The sequence below is a fragment of the Cicer arietinum genome, chromosome 4 (genome assembly GCF_000331145.2).
Source record: "Cicer arietinum cultivar CDC Frontier isolate Library 1 chromosome 4, Cicar.CDCFrontier_v2.0, whole genome shotgun sequence".
Classification (NCBI taxonomy): domain Eukaryota; kingdom Viridiplantae; phylum Streptophyta; class Magnoliopsida; order Fabales; family Fabaceae; genus Cicer; species Cicer arietinum.
In genome coordinates, this window is record NC_021163.2 from 50,247,955 (window position 1) to 50,268,615 (window position 20,661).

General features: G+C 27.3%; 1 protein-coding gene across 2 annotated transcripts; it reads left to right on the top strand.

Annotated features, from left to right (window-relative positions):
- Window positions 1-271: 271 nt before the first annotated feature.
- On the top strand, window positions 272-18,215 carry LOC101512946 (uncharacterized). Of its 2 annotated transcripts, XM_027333125.2 has the most exons (10): window positions 272-423; window positions 2,611-2,769; window positions 7,400-7,558; window positions 9,745-9,903; window positions 12,136-12,291; window positions 14,666-14,824; window positions 15,969-16,049; window positions 16,146-16,271; window positions 16,816-16,917; window positions 17,902-18,215. In XM_027333125.2, the coding sequence occupies exons 1-10, from the start codon at window positions 321-323 to the stop codon at window positions 17,982-17,984; spliced, it is 1,287 nt and encodes a 428-aa protein (XP_027188926.1). In that variant the 5' UTR covers window positions 272-320; the 3' UTR covers window positions 17,985-18,215. The 2 variants fall into 2 exon arrangements, with proteins under 2 accessions (XP_027188926.1, XP_073224183.1); XM_073368082.1 differs by lacking the exon at window positions 2,611-2,769 and having other exon boundaries at window positions 306-423.
- The last annotated feature ends 2,446 nt before the right edge of the window (window positions 18,216-20,661 follow it).

Sequence of the window (20,661 nt, forward strand, 5' to 3'; positions counted from 1 at the left end):
AGATTGTGAAAGAAAGAAAAAAGAAAAAAAACCTTAATTGCTATGACTACGTGCACCATCACAATAGGTAACAAAACCAATGCTTAAAGTTTAAACACAATCAGGAAGATTTGTCAAAGACTTAACTTTCCACCACATGACATAACCTTTATTAGATATAGCCACACTCTAACCATAGATAATAAATGCCTATATTAAAAAATTGTTTCATTTTCTTACTTGCCTAACTATAGTCATCATTTATGTATATTAGTATAAAGTATGCAACAAACGGCTATTAATTTTGGTTAATTTATTTGTATTGTTAATTAATATTTTAAATGGCTATAGCAAGTGTCGTAGTTCTTGTTGCATTTCTTCTTCTCCAACAACCTTCTTCAACTTCAAGTGGCTTCCTCTCTCCTTCCTTTTCCCCTATATTTGGTTTGTAACTCTGTCTTCTATATACTCTAATGTGTTTTAATTAATTTCTTTATTGTAATACTATTTTTTTAATTTTAATTTGTTGGTCTTGAGATTTCATGAAGTTTTTAATAACTTAAGTTTTTTTTAATTTTATTTTGAGATTTCTAATTTGCACCTATATTCTTAACTCAAAACAGAAGAAAATAAAAAAATATATGTGCAAATTTGAAATCTCAAAATAAAATTAAAAAAAAAAAAAACTTGAGTTAATATGATGTGTGCAAGGAAGTGCAATGTGGGAAAGGAACTTGTAAATCTTCTGAAAATAGTATTACCCCTTAGGATCAAGGTTGAAAACAAAACCTTGATTTAAATCGTGATGGAGGCTTAAGTTTCTTCGCTGCATCATTCCTAATTTTAACAACTCCATATTTTTTTATGTTTTCGGTTGATTTAATCTTGCCACTGCATCTTAATAATTTAAGGATATTTTTTGAAAAAATAATTTGTATTCACTGTTAGATACTATATTAATTTAGGTAAAATTACTATTTTAGTTATTTAATTTATTTTGTGATTTCACTTTAGACTTCTAATTATTTTTCTTACTGTTTTTGTCCTTTAACTACATTTCCGTTAGTCAAATTGGTCATTTATATTAATTTATCAAAAAACGTTATTGGTACAATTGTTATCTCTTTCAACTCACTAACTCATAAACCCATAAATTTATGGTCTCTTCAATCTAAAAATGCAAAAAATTCATTAAATGTATGACCATCGAATTTATAACTTACAAATTCAAATTCAACTTTTTAAACTATGAAAAATGAAGAATGAAAAATCTTCGAACACATTCATCTCCCATAGCCTTCATCTGTTTCACTTTCTTAACCTTAGTCATCTTCTGCGCAAATCTAGACAATCAATTTAGTAATGTTTCAACTCCTAATAAAAAATAATGCTAAAAAGGAAGAAGAAATCAATATTAATTTAATCATTTAATAAAAATCTATTTCAAATTCAAACTTAAATTCAAACTCTTAACCTTCAAACTCAAATCCAATTAAAACTTAGATCTACCAGAACTCCATCCATCTCTCCCACCCCTCACATACTCGGATTTCACATCTTTATCATTCACAAAGTTTTCAATTCAGTTATAACAACATCTTTCTGTTTTTTCATTTTTCTGCATTGACAATAGTGGAAACACAAACATGAACAATAAAAAGAAGAATGATTTTGGTTGTTTTTCATTTTGTTATGAGTTTAAAAGTTTATGGATTTGAATTTATAAATTATGGATTTGAAATGTTACGAATTTAAATGTAATAATAAGTTTGATGAATTAGTTAAGGGATCAATTATTAGTGGATTTAACACACTAACCATTATATGTGCTATGTTTTCTACTTGTTTTATATTTTAGTTGCATTTCATTATTTATGTACTTGTAAAAAAAAGTATTGTTGTAATTAATTTAATAATTAATCATAAAAGACATGCTTTAACATGTACTATATGTTATAACGTAGAAACTAAATAGTCAAATAAGTATGTTATTAACATCAAGAATAAATACTAAATCTTGATAACTTTAAGATATATAGCACGCTGATTTATTAAAGATATTAGAAATGTCTGGATTTATGAGTTGATACTTTGTTGACGATGATTCTGGAACACATAGAAAAAAAGTTGGATAATGAGCACATGTTGACTTGTGATTCTTCCTCAATTTAGACTCTTTATTTTTTATACACTCTTCAGATAAGATGAAGCGACAATATGCAGTGTGTTTAGTATATTGAAGATCACAACTTATGTATTTGTGACAATCAATTAAGGTTCTCATTATTTTAAAATTAGTCATATGTAATATCTACTCATATTTGAACTTATATCAATAAATTATTTAATTAATTAAACTATTAAAACTGTAATTAGTCTTATTACTTAATTTGATCACTAATTAATTAGTCTTATATTTTCCTTATCTTTTGTTTGTAAATCTTTTTTCTATTTATTCTATAATATGTTTAAATTGATTTCTTTATAGTGATACTTTTTTTTATTGATTTTAATATGTGGATCTTGAGGTTTCATGATGGATTATCAAAATCGTCGTATAAAGTTTATTTATAATAAAAGTAGTTTGAAATTTCATATTTTCTCTTATATGTTATTTTGTTTTGAGTTTAGATAACGCGTGCAACGGGGTGAATTGTGGAAAAGGAACATGCAAACTTTTTGAGAATAGTACTTTTCATTTCGAATGTGAGTGTGATCAAGGTTGGAAGCAAACACTTAGTTCCAATCATGTTGGGGCCTTAGAGTTTCTTCCTTGCATCATTCCAAATTGTAAGAACTCTCACTATATTTTTTTTTTTCTTTTGATTTAATATTGACACGACATCTTTAGAGATACTTCTTTTTTATAAAACAATATTATGTATCTAATACTACATTATTTTCACACACTAACACTTCAAGTAAAATATTATGTCACAAAAATAAGATTTGAGTTGGAATATTTTAAAATTAAAATCAAAAGAAAAGATTTTAATTTTTTATTTGGATAAGAATGTTAGTTTAAAAACAAAGAAAATGTTCTTTGTTAGAAGTGTATAATAACAAATGTAAATGACAGTGATGTAATGTAATCAATATGCAAAAGTAAAGGATTAAAATAAAGATAATCGCACTCAAATTTCTCATGGTACACCATTAACCTTGGATTGTATCCAATCCTCCCACATTATGAGGTTCTCCATTATCTTACTGAACATAATGTTCTTTCAGCACAATTTTACAATTTGTTCTTTAAATCACAACTTGATCTAATACACCTTGTAGTACTAAACCTCAACAGACTTATAAACTTAGCCTAACGAGACTTAATACAATATCACTCTCAACAATCACAAAAAAGGATTTGAGAGTTTTTTACAAGTATATAAATAAGTGTGTGAAACTTGATTTAATATGAGAAAAAATATTATGTCATAAAAACCAGCAACACTACTAGAAAAAAATGCTTTTAGAGACCAATTTTTCGGTCACTAAATTCAATAGCGACCGATTTACTGACCAATTTAAATCAGTAGATAAACTGCTAGTCGCTAACTGTTGTGACCAAACCAGCGACCAAATTTAGTGACCGATTTAGTGATTGAATTTTGTGAGCGATTTTGTGACTGAAATTTGTGATCGATTTTGTGACCGATGTTTGAGACTGAATTAGTGACTAAAGTTTGAGACTAAATTAACAACCACTTTGAATTAATTTGCTATGTCACACCAATAAAAGTACACCCCATAAGATAAAAATCATTCAAAATAATAAAATAAACAAACTAACATAGCAATTACAAATACAAAAAAAAAATGCCAAATACAATATTTCTTTTATTCAATTATAAAAATCTAAATAATTATAAAAAAAAATAAAAAATAAAAAACTAACAGATATAATCAGTGGAAAATTGTCTCTATGTTGTACTGCAGTGGTAGCACTAGGTCGGTAGCAAAGTAAACAGATATAATCAGTGGAAAGCTACAGCTTCATTTCTGAAGTGTTTGAGCAGGTTCTCAATACTCATAATAACATTATGATCTTCATTATCCCTGACTTGTACACTCACCTGAAACAATGAAACAACTCTTAATTTCATATTGGGTATAAAAAGACTCAAAAGAAGCCAATACATTAAAAACACATGGGGAAGTTACCATAGAAAAAGTTTATATAAAAACACATGTAACAGACTCAATATACAAATTGGTTCAACCATTTGACGCTGTAGACAACCTCAGCATGTATCAACTACATGGAGTAATTTGTAATTTGAAAAGCACAAAAAATGTTATCTAATGATATAGAGTATACATCATCATCACAATCTAGTTGTGTACAACAAAATAAAGAATAAAGCCAGGGGTGAGAGATATGTACCTGCAGAGCATAAGCTTGTGATTTCTCGGACAAAATGTTGAGAACACGTTCAGCAAGCCATTGAACATTGAGAGGAAGCTCAAACAATTTATGCCAGAACTCCCTTCATATTTACCTCTAAGTCACACGTGCTAAGCAATTATAAAGAGTAATCAGAAGTGAAAAATCATTTGAACAAAATTGTAAAGTTTAACTTAGTAGTTTTATTACCTTCAAGCTTTGAAACAGGTTGAAGCCTTCGAGCTCCAATGTCATAATAACACCAGATCTAACCAAAATCAAAATACAGTCAATAGCAAACCAAAATACAGTCAACAATTGAACTAACTTGATAGTCGAGATATATACTCTAAAGTTAAATTGTAAGATTAATCCTATAGATCTCCTATAGTAATTACACATTGCAAGTGTTGAGACCATTAGATTTACTAATGGCAATGCTCTAATACCAATTTCAAATTTTAAAATCCAAAATCTGATGCTAAGTCTTGCATTTATACCCTCAATTTCACCCAAAATAATTCTATCAAAAAAAGTATGAGTGAAAATAATAAAAATGATTACATGTTGCAGCTGCAGCAGTGAGAGTATAAATCTAATTTTTCTTTTTTGTGAATATAGAGATTTAGAAAAATTTAATTTTCAAAGAAGAAAAAAGAACTTGATTGATCTCTACATATTTTGTCTACAAAAACTATTTCACATTTTTTTTTATTAATAAAGAAAGCTAAATTAAGTAATTAAAAAATAGTTAGCGACTGAAATTTTGGTCGCTAAAATTTAGTTACTATTTCAATCTCTAAATTTTGTTAGCGACCGATTTATTGACGAAATAATATTTAGTTTCAACGTTTAAAATTACAGTCTCTATTTCGGTCGCTAGTGTGAAAGAAAAATTTTCTATTAGTAACATTTAACGATTGAAGTTTTTGTCACTAAAATTCAGTTGCGATTTCAGTCTCTAAATTTCATTAGCGACCAATTTAGTGACGAAAAAATATTTAGTTTCTACGTTCAAAATTACGGTCTCTATCTCGGTCGCTAGTGTGACTGAAAATATTCGGTCTCTAAATCGGTCACTATAGACGAAAATTCTAGTAGTACAAAGACAACCTTCATTCTATGTAATATTGAGCAATGTTTTGTTCTTTTGTGAGTGAGATGATTAATTAAAATCAATTCATACTATCAATCTTAAGACACTCAAAAGCACACGTTAGATCGTAAAATGATCATAATCTTAAAAATATAATTTAAGATATTTATTATGTTTAAAATATCAATTTTAAATTTTGCCTCAACAATATCCCGTTTTATATGACGACAAACTTTTTGAATTATATTTTTAATTTGTGATTCTGATTTCAGTAAACGGATAATAAACCATGCATAATTTTTCAAAAAGCTCCTCGTTCAATTTTAATATTCAATAATTAAAATACATTGAGCAATAACAAGCAAAGACAATTTTGTGAACCATAAATCTATTTCATTCATTTCAAACTGGTATAGTACCATAAAATGATTTTACATGAACGATAATCATAGTTCAAAAATTAAAAGTCCTAGTTTAGAAATTGAGAAATAAAAAGAAATAAGTTAGCAACAATAATAAGAAAGACTTCTTAGAATTTTTCTTAGTCTATCATGAGTTGAATATATTTTTTCTATGTGAATCTTGAAAACATTTTATCTATATTTTCAATTTCATTCATTTAAAATTCTCTTACACATACATCTATTATTGTTTCTTTCACACGATTGATTCCTTCATTATGAGTTTGTTAAGTTTCCCGTATTTCTTTGGCAATTTCCTTTTCTTCTATTATATCATATTCACTTCTGCTCAAAGTACATGTTAAAAATAATTGAGCTTCAGAATTTAGAAGTACCTTTATTTTTTTCATCTGTTATGCACATGTTTTTCTCTTTTGCAGTTGATGTTGGATCATTTTGATCCACTCTAGGTACAAAGTTTCCTTTTTCTACTATGGGTCACATGTCATTGTCTGGAGATTTAACGAACAATTTCATTTTTCCTTTTTAGAAATAATAGTTAGTGTCATCAAAGTAATAAGGAGGTATGTTTTAGGATCTTCCTTCTAGTATAAACTTTGCTTTTAACAAGATTTCTTCCTAGATATTTTCCCTTTAACACTTGTTTGGTGTTCAAACCCTTAGAGATAGAGCTTTGATGCAAATTAAAGTAGAATAATATTCAGAAGCAATGGATTTGGAATTGCGACCTTTTAGTTGTTATTGTTTTGTTTATGGTTGAGTTTTGTGTTTTTCTCTTAAGTTTAACTTATCCCAAGTTGGCTATCATGATGTTTGACAGAAAGCTCCAAAGAGGTTTGAGTGTAGGAAAATGTGTTTTTTGAGTTATTGTTTTATAATAGCTGCTGCAAACTAATCTTTTTTTTTTATTCAACAAATGGTTTCTTCACATGTGGTGAGTTTAACCAATTTCGATAACCTGTTTTGTCGGAACGTGCATCCAAAAATCAAAGAAATGATATGTAATTGGATAAATTTAAAGAATTTGATTCGTTAACCCACTTATCACATGTTAAAAAACTTTATTTGGTTGCTTGGATAAAGCTATTAGTTTGATAATGCATTATTGTGTTTTAAGTTCTCAAAGTTAATTGAGGCTCAAATTTTGGTTGTCTTAAATAGTGGCGTTGTTGTTAAAATGTGGATGAGAAATATCCTAACAGATTATGTTTATACTTGTAATATCTTTATCTAACTTAATAAATGATGTTGTTTATCATTAAAAAAACTTAAAAAATAAAATAAAATAAAAAATGATGAAGAAGAAGATATTTCTCCAATCTTTCTTTTGTAAATGTTTTATCTATTTTTTCTATACTATGTTTTAATTTATTTATTTATTATAATACTATTTTTATTAATTTAATTGGTGAGTCAGGTTTAATGATAGATCATCAAAATGGTCATCTCAAATTTCTTTTAAATATTAAGTAGTTTGAGAATTTGAAATTTTTCTTACACGTTTTGTGTTGATCTTAGATGATGTGTGCAACGGGGTGGATTGTGGAAAAGGAACGTGTAAACCTTCTGAGAACAGTACTTTTCCTTTTGAATGTGAGTGTGATCAAGGTTGGAAGCAAACTCTTGATTCCAATAATGATGGGGACATGAAGTTTCTTCCCTGCATCATTCCTAATTGTAAGAACTCCCTCTTTCTTTTTGATCTTAGATGATTTAATCTTGACACTACATCTTAAGAGATAATTATTTTTGAAAAAATTTATGTATTATGTATTATATTAATTTAACAAATCAACACTCATATGTGGTATGTTTTCTTCTTGTTATATCTTTTAGTTGCATTTGTGTATATATGAATATATCCATGGTATTTTATGAAATTCTATGAAACAATTAGCACATAGAATTTGGCTATAATTGATTTTACTTAAGTATATGCACTAGTGGTTAGAATGGAAATTGCTATTTTAGTAATTTAATGTATATTAGTTTAGGTTAAGTTATTATTTTAGTCATTTAATTTATGTTGTAATTTCACTTTAATCTTTTAATTATTATTTTTTTCTATTTTTGTCATTTAACTATATTTCGGTTAATCAAATTAATTATTTCTATTAATTTTTGTAAAAAAAAAACGTTAAGTTTAGTACAATTGTTATCTCTTTCATCTCACTAACCCATAAACCTAGGAATTTATGGCCTCTTCCATCTAAAAATTTAAAAAATTCATCAACTTTATGACCACCGAATTCAATTCTAACTTTTCAAACTAACAAAATTGAAGAATGAAAAATCTCCAAACTCATTCTTCTCTCTTAACCTTCATCTCATTCATTTTCTTAATCTTAGACATCTTTTTCCCAAATCTAGACAATGAATTGAGTAATGTTTCAACTTCTAATAAAAAATAATGTTAAAAAGGAAGAAGAAATCCTTATTAATTTAATCATTTAATAAAAGTCAATTCAAATCCATAAATCTCCTTGAATAATGAACTCATAAATGCTCAAACTCATAACTTTCCAATTCAAACTTAAATCCAAACTCTTAACCTTCAAACTCAAATCCAATTAAGACTTAGATCTACCACAACTCCACCCATCTGACTCACCCTCCTCACATACTCGAATTTCACATCTTCACCATTCACAACTATTTTTCAGTTTTCAATTAAGTTATAACAAAATCTTTATATTTTTTCATTTTTCTTAAGATGAAGAATGATTTTGGGTGTTTTTCATTTTGTTATGAGTTTAAAAGTTTATCGATTTGAATTTGTAAATTATGGGTTTGAAATGTTACGAGTTTAAATGTAATAATAGGTTTGATGAATTTTTTTTTAGGTTTTTTTTAGTTTGAAGAAAATAAAAAATTTATGGATTTCAAGATGAGTGAGATGTAGGAGAAGACACATGTTCAAAACATAGCTTTTTATTTTGTAGAAATTACTAACTTGACAAACGAAAATATAATCTAGAGATCAATTATTAGTGGATTTAACACTAACAATTATAACAATTATATGTGGTATGTTTTCTACTTGTTTTACATTTTAGTTGCATTTCATTATGTATGTACTTGTGAAAAAAAAAAGTATTGTTGTAATTAATTTAATAATTAATCACAAAAGACATGCTTTAACATTTACTATATGTTATAAGGTAGAAACTAAATAGTCAAATAAGTATCTTATGAACATCAAGAATAAATACAAAATTTTGATAACTTAATGATTTATGATATGTTCATATATTAAAGATATTAGAAATGTCTGGATTTATGAGTTTATAGTTTGTTGACGATGATCGTGGAATACATAGAAAAAAAGTCAGATAATGAGCACATGTTTATTTGTGACTCTTCCTCAATTTAGACTTCTTATTTTTTATACACTCTTTATATGAGATGAAGCGACAATATGCAGTGTGTTTTGTATATGGAAGATCATAGCTTATGTGTTAGGTGATAATCAATTAAGGTTCTCATTATTTTAAAATTAGTCATATGTAACATCTACTCATATTTGAACTCATATGAATTAATTATTTAATTAATCAAACTATTAAAAATAGAATTAGTCTTATTACTTAATTTGATCACTAATCAATTTGCTAATCGATAAACAGCTTATATAATTATTATAAATATATTTCCCCTATCTTTTGTTTTTAAATCTTTCTTCTATTTCTTCTATAATATGTTTAAATTGATTTCTTTATAATAATACTATTTTTATTGATTTTAATATGTCGGTCTTGATGTTTCATGATGGATTATCAAAATTGTCATATAAAGTTTATTTATAATAAAAGTAGTTTGGAATTTCAGACTTTCTCTTATATGTTATTTTGTTTTGAGTTTAGATAATGCGTGCAACGGGGTGAATTGTGGAAAAGGAACATGCAAACTTTCTGAGAATAGTACTTTTCATTTTGAATGTGAGTGTGATCAAGGTTGGAAGCAAACACTTAATTCCAATGATGATGGTGCCTTGAAGTTTCTTCCTTGCATCATTCCTAATTGTAAGAAATCTCACTATATGTTTTTTCTTTTGATTTAATATTGACACGACAGCTTTAGAGACACTTCCTTTTTAAAAAACAATTATGTATCAAATACTACATTAATTTAACACACTAACACTTATTCAAGTAGAATATTATGTCACAAAAATAGGGTTTGAATTGGGATATTTTAAAATTAAAATTAAAATCAAAAGAAAATATTTCAATTTGTTATTTGGATAAGAATGTTAGATTAAAAACAAAGAAAATGTTCTTTATTAGAAGTGTATAATTAAAAAATTAAATGGCAGTGATGTGGTGACATCAATATGCAAAAGGAAAGGATTAAAATAAAGAGAAACACACTCAAATTTATCATAGTTCACCATTAACCTTTGGTTACATCTAATCCTCACACATTATGAGGTTTTTCTTATCTTACTGGACAGACTATTCTTTCAGCACAGTTGTACAATCTTTTCATTTGATCACAACTTGATTTAATACACTTGTATTATCAAACCTCAGCAAACTTACAAATTCAACCCAAAGAGACTTAATACAATATCACTTTCAACAATCACATAAAAGGATTTGAGATATTTTAACAAATATATAAATAAGTGTGTGAAACTTGATTCAATATGAGAAAAAATATTATGTCATAAAAACCAGGAAAGAGAATCTTCTTTCTATGTAATTTTGAGCAATGTTTTGTTCTTTTGTGAGTAAGATAATTAATTAAAATCAATTCATATTTTCAATCTTAAGATACTCAAAAGCACAGGTTAGATCGTAAAATGATCATAATCTTAAAAATAAAATTTAAGATATTTATTATCTTAAAATATCAATTTGGAATTTTGCCTCAACAATATATACGACGACAAACTTCTAAAATTATATTTTTAATTTGTGATTCTGATTTCAATAAACGGATAATAAAGCTTGCATAATTTTTCAAAAAGTTTTCCCTCAATTTTAACATTCAATAATCAAATAAATTGAGCAATAACAAGTTTAGAAATCGATAAATAAAAAGAAATAAGTTAGCAACAATAATAAGGGAGACTTCTTAGAATTTTTCTTAGTCTATCATGAGTTGAATATATTTTTTCAAGAGATCACAACTCATTAGTTATATCTGTGAATCTTGAAAACATTTTACCTATATTTTCAATTTCATTCATTTAAAATTCTCTTACACATACATCTATTATTGTTTCTTTCACACGATTGGTTTCTTTCACACGATTGGTTCCTTCATTATGAGTTTGTTAAGCTTCCCGTATTTCTTTGGCAATTTCCTTTTCTTCTATTATATCATATTCACTTCCGCTTAAAGCACATGTTAGAAATAATTGAGCTTTAAAATTTAGAAGTATATGTTTTTTCATCTGTTATCCACATGTTTTCAATTAAAGTAGAATAATATATGAGAAGCAATGGAGTTTGAATTGGGACCTTTTAGTTGTTATTGTTTTGTTTATGGTTTAGTTTTGTGTTTTTCTCTTAAGTTTTAATTATTCCAAGTTTGCTATCATGGTGTTTGATAGAAAGCTCCAAAGAGGTTTGAGTGTAGGAAAATGTGTTTTGAGTTGTTATCTAATAGTGGATGCTGCAATTTTTATTCAACAAATGGTTTCTTTACATGTGGTGAGTTTAAGCAATTTCGAGAACCCATATTGTCGGACTGTACATCCAAAAATTAAAGAAATGATATGTAATTCGATAAATTTAAAGACTCTGATTCCTTAACTCATTTATCCCATGTTGAAAAACTTTATTTGGTTGCTTGATAAAGCTGTTAGTTTGATAATGCTCTATTGGGTTCTAAGTTCTCATAGTTAATTGAGGCTCAAATTTTGGTCGGCATAACTAGTGGTATTGTTGTTAAAATGTGGATGAGAAATATCCTAACACATTATGTTTATGCTTGTAATATCTTTATCTAATTTAATAAATGGTGTTGTGTATCGTAAAATATATATATATATATATATATATATATATTTATATATATATATATATATATATATATATTTCTCTAATGTTTTGTTTGTAAATCTTTCATCTATTTTTTCTATACTATGTTTTAATTTATTTATTTATTATAATACCATTTTTATTAATTTCATTGGTGAGTCAGGTTTCATGATGGATCATCAAAATGGTCATTTCAAGTTTCTTTTTAATATTAAGTAGTTTGAGATTTTGAAATTTTTCTTACATGGTTTGTTTTAATTTTAGATGATGTGTGCAACGGGGTGGATTGTGGAAAAGGAACATGCAAACCTTCCAACAGTACTTTTCCTTTTGAATGTGAGTGTGATCAAGGTTGGAAGCAAACTCTTGATTCTAATCATGATGGGGACTTGAAGTTTCTTCCTTGCATCATTCCTAATTGTAAGAACTCTCATTTTCTTTTTGCTCTCAGATGATTTAATCTTGACACTGCATCTTAAGAGATAATTGTTTTTAATATGTATTATGTACTATATTAATTTAACAAAGCAACACTTATATGTGGTATGTTTTCTTTTTGTTATCTCTTTTAGATGCATCTGTGTATATGATTGAATATGTCCATGGTATTTTATGAAATTCTATGAAGCACTAACACGTAGATATTGGCTAGAATTTGGCTAGAATTGATTTTACTTAACTATATGCACCAGTGGCTAGAATGGAAATCAGAAAGCTTCTCATTTTCATTGCAAGTTCCGTGAGAGGTATAAACTAAGAAAAACATTGTGTGGCATGAAACAATCTCCTCTTAGAATAAGAAAATTGGAGAATATGTTAGATGAAAAGAAGGATCTGATGTCATTCTCATTTGTCTGATGTTGATGACCTTCTAGTGATAGGCACCAACAAGACAACAATTAATGACTTTATGAAGAAATTGATGATTGAATTTGAAATGTCATATCTAGGAACATTGTGCTACTTTCTTGATTGAAATGTCATATCTAGGAACATTGTGCTACTTTCTTGATTTTGAGTTTGCTTACAAAGTTGAAGGTGTAATGTTGCATTAGAGGAAGTATATTGGCGAAGTACTAAAAAAATATAATGGTGTTCTAAGTAGAATGTAGTAGCATTATCATCTAGTGAGGTTGAGTATATTGCAGCCTCAGATGTTGTTTGTAAGGCTCTTTGGTTAGGCTCATTGCTTAATGAGTTGAAGTTTGAGTAAAAGAGTCCAATACATCTAGAGGTAGACATTAAATCAACAATCATTTTGGCAAGGAATCAAATCTCACATGAGAAAAGTAAACACATAAAAACCTAGTATCAATTTTTAGAGATCAAGTAGGAAAAGGAAGGGCTTGAAGTAATCTACTGCAACACTAAATTTCAGAGATATATTTACAAAACCACTCAATGGTGAGAGGTTTATGGAATTGAGAAGTTAGCTTAATATTTTATAAGTAGAAGACTGAATTAGGATGATTTTTATATGGTAATTAAATCTTATATGACGTAATAAGTGTGTAGTATTTTAGCAATTTTAATTTGTATTGGACCATAGTTGTTTTGAGTTGTAGGCCATATGTTTTGTTAAACTATTCTCTTTTGACGTGTGAACCAAAAAACTAATTTTGTTATCATCTTCTCGAACGATCTATTTTATGTATAAATATACTTTAAATGTCTTTTTATATAATAAAAATTAATTTTTCATATTTCAAGATATTTAGTGGTTTTCTCGAATCTCTATTAAAAAATACTAGATCAAAAATATCAAAATAAATTATTTTAATTATTATTCTAACTTTTAGATGTTTTTTTCATATATACCTTTATAAAAAATTGTGAGACATTTAATACCGTCACTAACATTGAAACGACAAATATATTAAAATGAGATTAAAAAAAAACTAAACAATAAATACACATTTAAAGTTAAACTTTTTTTAATAAATAGGATTAGAAACTTCTAATAAAAAATTTCTTACTATAAATAAAATTAGATGGAGTACATTCTTTGAAGCTCCAATAAAAATATTAATTTTTTAATAGATAAATATTAATAATCAGTTATGTTAGTAATTATTTCCTTCAAACTTTAGTTCACAACTCTTAGGTCAAAATTAGTTGAATTATTCAATTAAAAAAAGTAGGTTGACTTTTTCTAAGAATATCCACTTATATCACGTTAAAATACGCATTGGCCGGTTGCATGACCAAAAAATACCCTTAATGGCTGGGATGACCACGTGCACCATCTCAATTGGTAACAAGACCAAGACCTTAAACACAATCTCGTAGATTTGTCAAACTCTCAACCTCCAACCACTTACTATGTTCATCGACACATACCCTTTTCAGGTTTTAGCCACGTTCTACAATAAATTCCTACATTAAATAAATGTTTCACTTTCAAAATTGCCTAACTATAGTCATCATTTATATAAGTCCTCATATTTTATAGCTTTCTTAATTTTTATGTATTGTTAATTAATGTTCCAAATGGTTTATGCAAGTTTCATAGCTCTTGTTGCATTTCTTCTTCTTCAACAACCTCTTTTAGCTAGAAGTGACTTCCTTTCTCCTTTCTTTGGTTTGTAACTCTTTCTTCTATATACTCTATAATATTTTTTAATTGATTTATTTATTGGTATATTTTTTTATTTTTTTATTTTAATTTGTGGGTCTTGAGGTTTCACGAGGGATCATCAAAAGGGTCATCGCAAGTGTTTTTTTTTTTTTTTTGATATAATAAGTAGTTTGGATTTCTGAATTTCTCTGATAATTTGTTTTGTTTTGAGTTTAGATGATGTGTGCAAGGAAGTGGAGTGTGGAAAAGGAACATGCAAAGCTTCTACAAATAGTACTTTTTCTTTTGAATGTGAGTGTGATCAAGGTTGGAAGCAAGCTCTTGATTCCAATGATAATGGGGGTTTGAAGTTTCTTCCTTGCATCGTTCCTAATTGTAAGAACTCCCTCTTTCTTTTTGTGTACTATGTTGATTTAATCTTGAAACTGATTCAAAGGGAGTTTCTTCTTTTTTTGAAATTGGTAATTTTGCAAAACAAAAACAGTTATATAGGTGGTATGTTTCTTCTTGTTGTCTAATTTAGCCGAATCTGTGTATGTGATTGAATACATCCATGGTGTTTGATGAAATGCTCTGAAGCACTAACACTAGATACTAATAGTAATTTGAGAAAATAGAATAGTAATTTGAGAAAATAGAAGTGACTTAATGTAATAATGTGTTACTGTTGTGATGGTGTCTAAGTTTAATGCTGACATGTATCATATAGTGGACGCACCTTCAATCTAAAATGTAGGTGTTACATAGGTGAAATATTAAGGAGCAAGGAATCAACAAATAATAAAGGAGGTGGAAATTTTACCAAACTTTTATTGCTTAATACTAGAGATTTTCTTGATATGTTTGGATCTTAGTCAGTGTAAACTCTGGTATGATGTTAAAGTCATATGAAGACATAATAGTAACTATTACAAATTCATTATTTTCAAGATGATTTATCTTCAATTTGTAACATGGTTTAATCACATTATAAAGTGGTCAAGTAGAGGATTATTACGATTATATGATAATCTGTCAACTTTTCATTTGCTGCTTTTGGAGGAAATTAGGTGAGAGCTTTAAGTCAAAATCAAAATTGTAGTTCACTATTCACTAATCACACACAATGAAACCTGCAATGGAAATGCAATGTTTGTGGAAAATTGCTTCAGACTCTAATTTTATACAATCAGTAAATACCTGATGGAACTTCGAAACTTACTAATGAACATCAGTAGTGATGTTTCTGCTGTATCGATAGCAAAATCCGCAACTGCAGTTGTGACCGCAATGTCAAGGTTTTCTATATCTCCAGCCACAATTGCAACCACATTAGCCTTATTTGACTATAGTTTTCTACAACATGAGGATTGTGACCGCGATTTAAAACTATGCTTGTAGTTTTATCAAATATTTACTAATTAATTTATAAAAACATAGATGAAGAATATATTCAAATTGACTTATAGTTCTTGAATTCTCTTCATGATTATAAAAAGTACTTTATTTTCTTGGATGCTGAAATGATATCCTTTTTTAGGTACTATGGACTACTCTTGCTCAAAAGCTCCTTCCCCTGCTCCAGAAAAAGCAAGAAATGCTAGTGACTCAATATTTGATGGTAACTAAAAAAAGATATAACCATAAGCATCTGAAATTTCTTTTTGATTTTGATTTTTGGGTGGTATTATAGCATTTTGTTCATATGTTTTTCTAGCTTGCCATTGGGTTGATTGTGGAGGTGGCACATGCAAGAAGACATCAGCATTCAACTATACTTGTCAATGTGATTCAGGCTATTACAATCTCCTCAATGTCACTTCCTTTGCTTGCTTCAGGCAATGTAAGATTACAAGCCTCACTCATTGTTAAAATCATTAGTTCTATGATTGATTATTATTTGAAAAAAGGTGTAATTTTACCCACCTCCTCATTTCTGAAAACAGCACACATGACTCCAAAGGTATATATTCAAACAAAAAGAAACTGTGTTTTTGTCCGGAAGTACACATATGGATAGCATAACACCGAAAGGGATTTAGATTTCCTGCAATTAGCAATCCACACATTCACGCAGTCAGCACATCGGTAGTTGTTGGATCAAGACCAGATAATCCAGATTTCAAACTCGGTATTTCAGTTTTTCTAATCTGTCTGATCTCTATCCAACAGCCACTGGCGAGTTGGCGCGAATTCTTGGAATTGCTATCTGCAAGCAATCTGGATCCCATAAAACCTATGTTTTTTTATGGATATGTACTTCCGAAGTTACTTTAGGAGGTGGAAAAAATTCCTCCCCTTGAAAATTGTTATAATCTATGTTACTTCACATTGTACCTTAAAGTAGTTAGAAAATACTTACTTGAGATTTTCAATTTTTATTGAAGGTTCTCTTGGCATAGGATGCTCTGACCTTGGAATATCAATGACAAACTCATCATCACCTCCTGCACCACCACCTGCATTGAATGAGGATAGTAAGAATGAGGGTAATTTTCACAACTCACAACTGTATAGCTAAATCAGCACTTCAATTCATCATTTGGTTTTTTCTAATCATTCAAAAGCTCATTGAAAGGATAAACAAAATTTAGCTTCATTAAGTTGGTCTTTTATTGAATCCTTGCATACTCCCTTCGAAATAAATTATAAGCAAAAATAGGTTAGATTACACATATTAGGAATGGTAGTTGACTAAATTTAATATATGAAATCTCAATAAAAACCTGAGTCTATTGCCTAAATTACCCTCCATGATCAATAAACTGGAACATTGGAAATAGATAAATTTAAATTATATAAAGGATATTTTAGAGATGCTATCATTAAATAAGAGAGAGGTTGTTGATTTTTCTTTATATTTCATTTCAAAAAATATAGGCTAATTTTGCTTATATTTTATTTCGGAAAGAGTATATGTTTTAAAATATTCTCAAATGAATAAAAAATACAAATACATGTCCCAATAAGTCTTTTACTAGGCAGTTTGATCTTCAAATATGTCTTTTGTTAATTAGTTTGGTCCTCCAATGTGGTTACTGTTTGTCAGTTTGGTTCATAAAATTATTAACAGAAGACACACAGTGATGTTTTTGAAGTTTTGATACACTCAAGGATTATAATGGCATTGTATCACACATTATTGTATCACACATTTAGAGACGAAAATAACTATACTTTTCTAAAATATCAAGAAAAGTTAAACTTTGATCTGGTAAATAATCTAGCAGGAAACATAACTAAAAACTTTTAAAAAATCAAACTTTTTAATTCTCTTGACAAACATATAGTATTCAAAATTACAATTAGCATTGTTTTTCTAATTTCTCTAGCCAAAAATCAACTTGTCAAACTACTTTTTGTTCATTGTTCTAGGCATTTTATTATAACATAATATAAATCCTACTCAATACCTTTTCCATGTCATGATTCCTTTTTTTCCTTTTGATATTTGACTTTTTTGTGTTTATCAGCTAGTTCAATTCTACAAGGAAGATCCCTTTGGTTGGTCTTGCTGATTATGGTCATGACAAAGATACAGAGTCATTGGTATTAGAAGTTTTTCACTTTATGCCATTGGTTAGAGATATAGGGTCTAATCACACGACATTTTTAGTCATTATATCTTCTAGTATTTAAAAGAGATATATGGATATGATATGTATTAAGCCTTGCTTTTTCTCATTCACTTTGTACAATTATTCTAGAGAATATTGGTGATTAAGGGTGTTATAAATTTTTGTGCTCCCAAGTGTTGTGACTATTTTAATCGAGAAGGTTTTATTTATCTCAAGTGCTTGTAGTATTTCCCTTGTAGTCTTAAATAGGTAGAATAACAATACAAATTCAAAGTTTGATAAAATCAAAAATTCTACGAATAAATTTAAACATTCAAGTCAATAGCATAAAACAAAAAAATACCTACGAAACAAAAATAAGATAAAACCTATGAATATGATAAGATAAGGAATTTAAACATTCAAGTCAATAGCATAAAACAAAAAAATACCTACAAAACAAAAATAAGATAAAACCTATGAATATGATAAGATAAGGAAAAGTCATTGATTAAAACCTCAAATTCTGCACCAAGATAGAAAAAACATCATTTCAAACATTAGAATACAACTAGTATTAAATACTAAAAGTCATATTACAAAAGAATGTAGCAAAGGTTCATCACCTCTAATCCAATCTAAAAATCTAGCTACACATAACAATAGAAGAGAGAAAAGACAACAAGGTCATGCTTTGCCAAAGGAACCAACTAAGTGACTAAATTTTCTTAAAACTTGTATAATTTTCCATGAGATCCAATAATATCATATGATGAAGCTTGGTTTGTCTTCAATTTAGCCATGCGATGGAGCTAAAAAATTAACAATTTAAAATGACAATACTAACAAGTTATTGAGTAATCCATACAAGCAAGTTGCACTATAAATACTATAAATTGTTCTAATTCCTAACAGTTTTGAGTAATTGAAAGACCTTAAAGCACTATAACTCAACATATTTCATCTTCTTTTTATTAAAAAAAATCAAAATCAGTTATTTTACACTTAAAATTTCATTTATTATTAAAAATAAAATAAAAAATGATAGTAAAACAATGAAAACTTGTGCTATTCATTCATAATTTTTAGCAATAATGATCCTTTCTATTCTCTTTATCACATTCCATATTTACTTAACGTTTTTTTTGTAATTTTCATAAATAAAATATTTGTTTATTTCTTCTCACTTTCTATCAATCAAACAAAACAAAAGAAAAATGTTAATTTCTTTCCTTTCACTTTGTCATGGTAAACAACTAAGAACTCCTCTTACTTTCTATATTTTATTTTATTTTAGTTTAATTGTAATTTTGATGTCCATAATTTCATTAATTTGTGAAATTGGTTCCCTGTTTTAAAACTCAATAGTTATGGTCTCCGTCGAATATTTTAACTAAAAAAATATGATGTGATATATTTTAAACAATGTGAAATATAATATGTATAATGTTCAATGATTAATACTCATAAAACTGCAATAAAACTCTTCAAAAATATCAGTTTCAACTTCTGAAATTATTTATTTTATAATTTAATTAATAATAATAAATATCTAATGCATCTTGATAGTTTTACGTCATGAAATTATATATTATATTATTTAAAATATATCAAATATTTTTTTGAGTTAAAAAATCTAAAAGAAATAACCAAAACTATCAAATTTTTAATTAGAGTAACAAGTTCTCCAAAATAATAAAAATAAATGATTAAAATTATAATTAAGTCTAATTCTTTGTCCTTTCATTTTTCTATTCAAAACTTAGTGTAAAGAGAGAGAAAGAACAAAAGTAAAAGCAAGGAAATAAAAATATCCTAAATTATAGATGAAATATATGTCCTATGCTGCTGGACCAGTAATACAAAAATCTGTAAAAGATCTAACAAACACGGCACTTACTGACTTGAATGTTATTCAATGAGCATGACAACACTAGATTATCTAACTACTTCATTCTAGTTTTCCCAAAAACAAGTAATTGATGATGCATTATGAAGTGTCCAATGTGTTGCTCCAACTAACCTAAAGCTAGTCGTTTTGAGATTTTGTTTTTTTTCAGATTATTGTTCAATAGAATACAAATTTGAAAATAGGCTAAATAGCACGGTTGTTTTTTAAATTAATTTCAGTTAATATTTTAGTTATTTTTTATTTTATTTAGTTCTTTATTTTAATTTTGAGAGACAATTTGATCTTTTATGTTTTAAGATGTCAACGATGTTATTTTTTTTTTTACAAAAATTCTTCAAAATTTTTAAACAAAACTCATAAAATTAATTATTATCTTCAATATATGCAAGTTTCATCAAATGCATAACTCAAATATTCAAATAAATTCATATTTTCATCTCCAACAAGTTATGAATTTGATAAAATTTGCATTATATTGAAGATGATAATTAATTTTATGGATTTTGTTTGAAAATTTTGATGAATTTTTCAAATTTTTGTAAAAAAAATAATATTGACATTTTAAAACATTAAAGATTAAATTGTCACTTAAAATTAAAATAAATGATCAAATTGGAGAGAAAAAAAAAAGATAAAAGACTAAAACATTAACTACTAAAATTAAATTAAGAAATCGCAGATGCTATTTAATATTTGAAAATATTTTAATAATTTAAAAAAATCGAAGGTTGTAACGTAGTCTTCACCATTTTGTTTTGTAAACT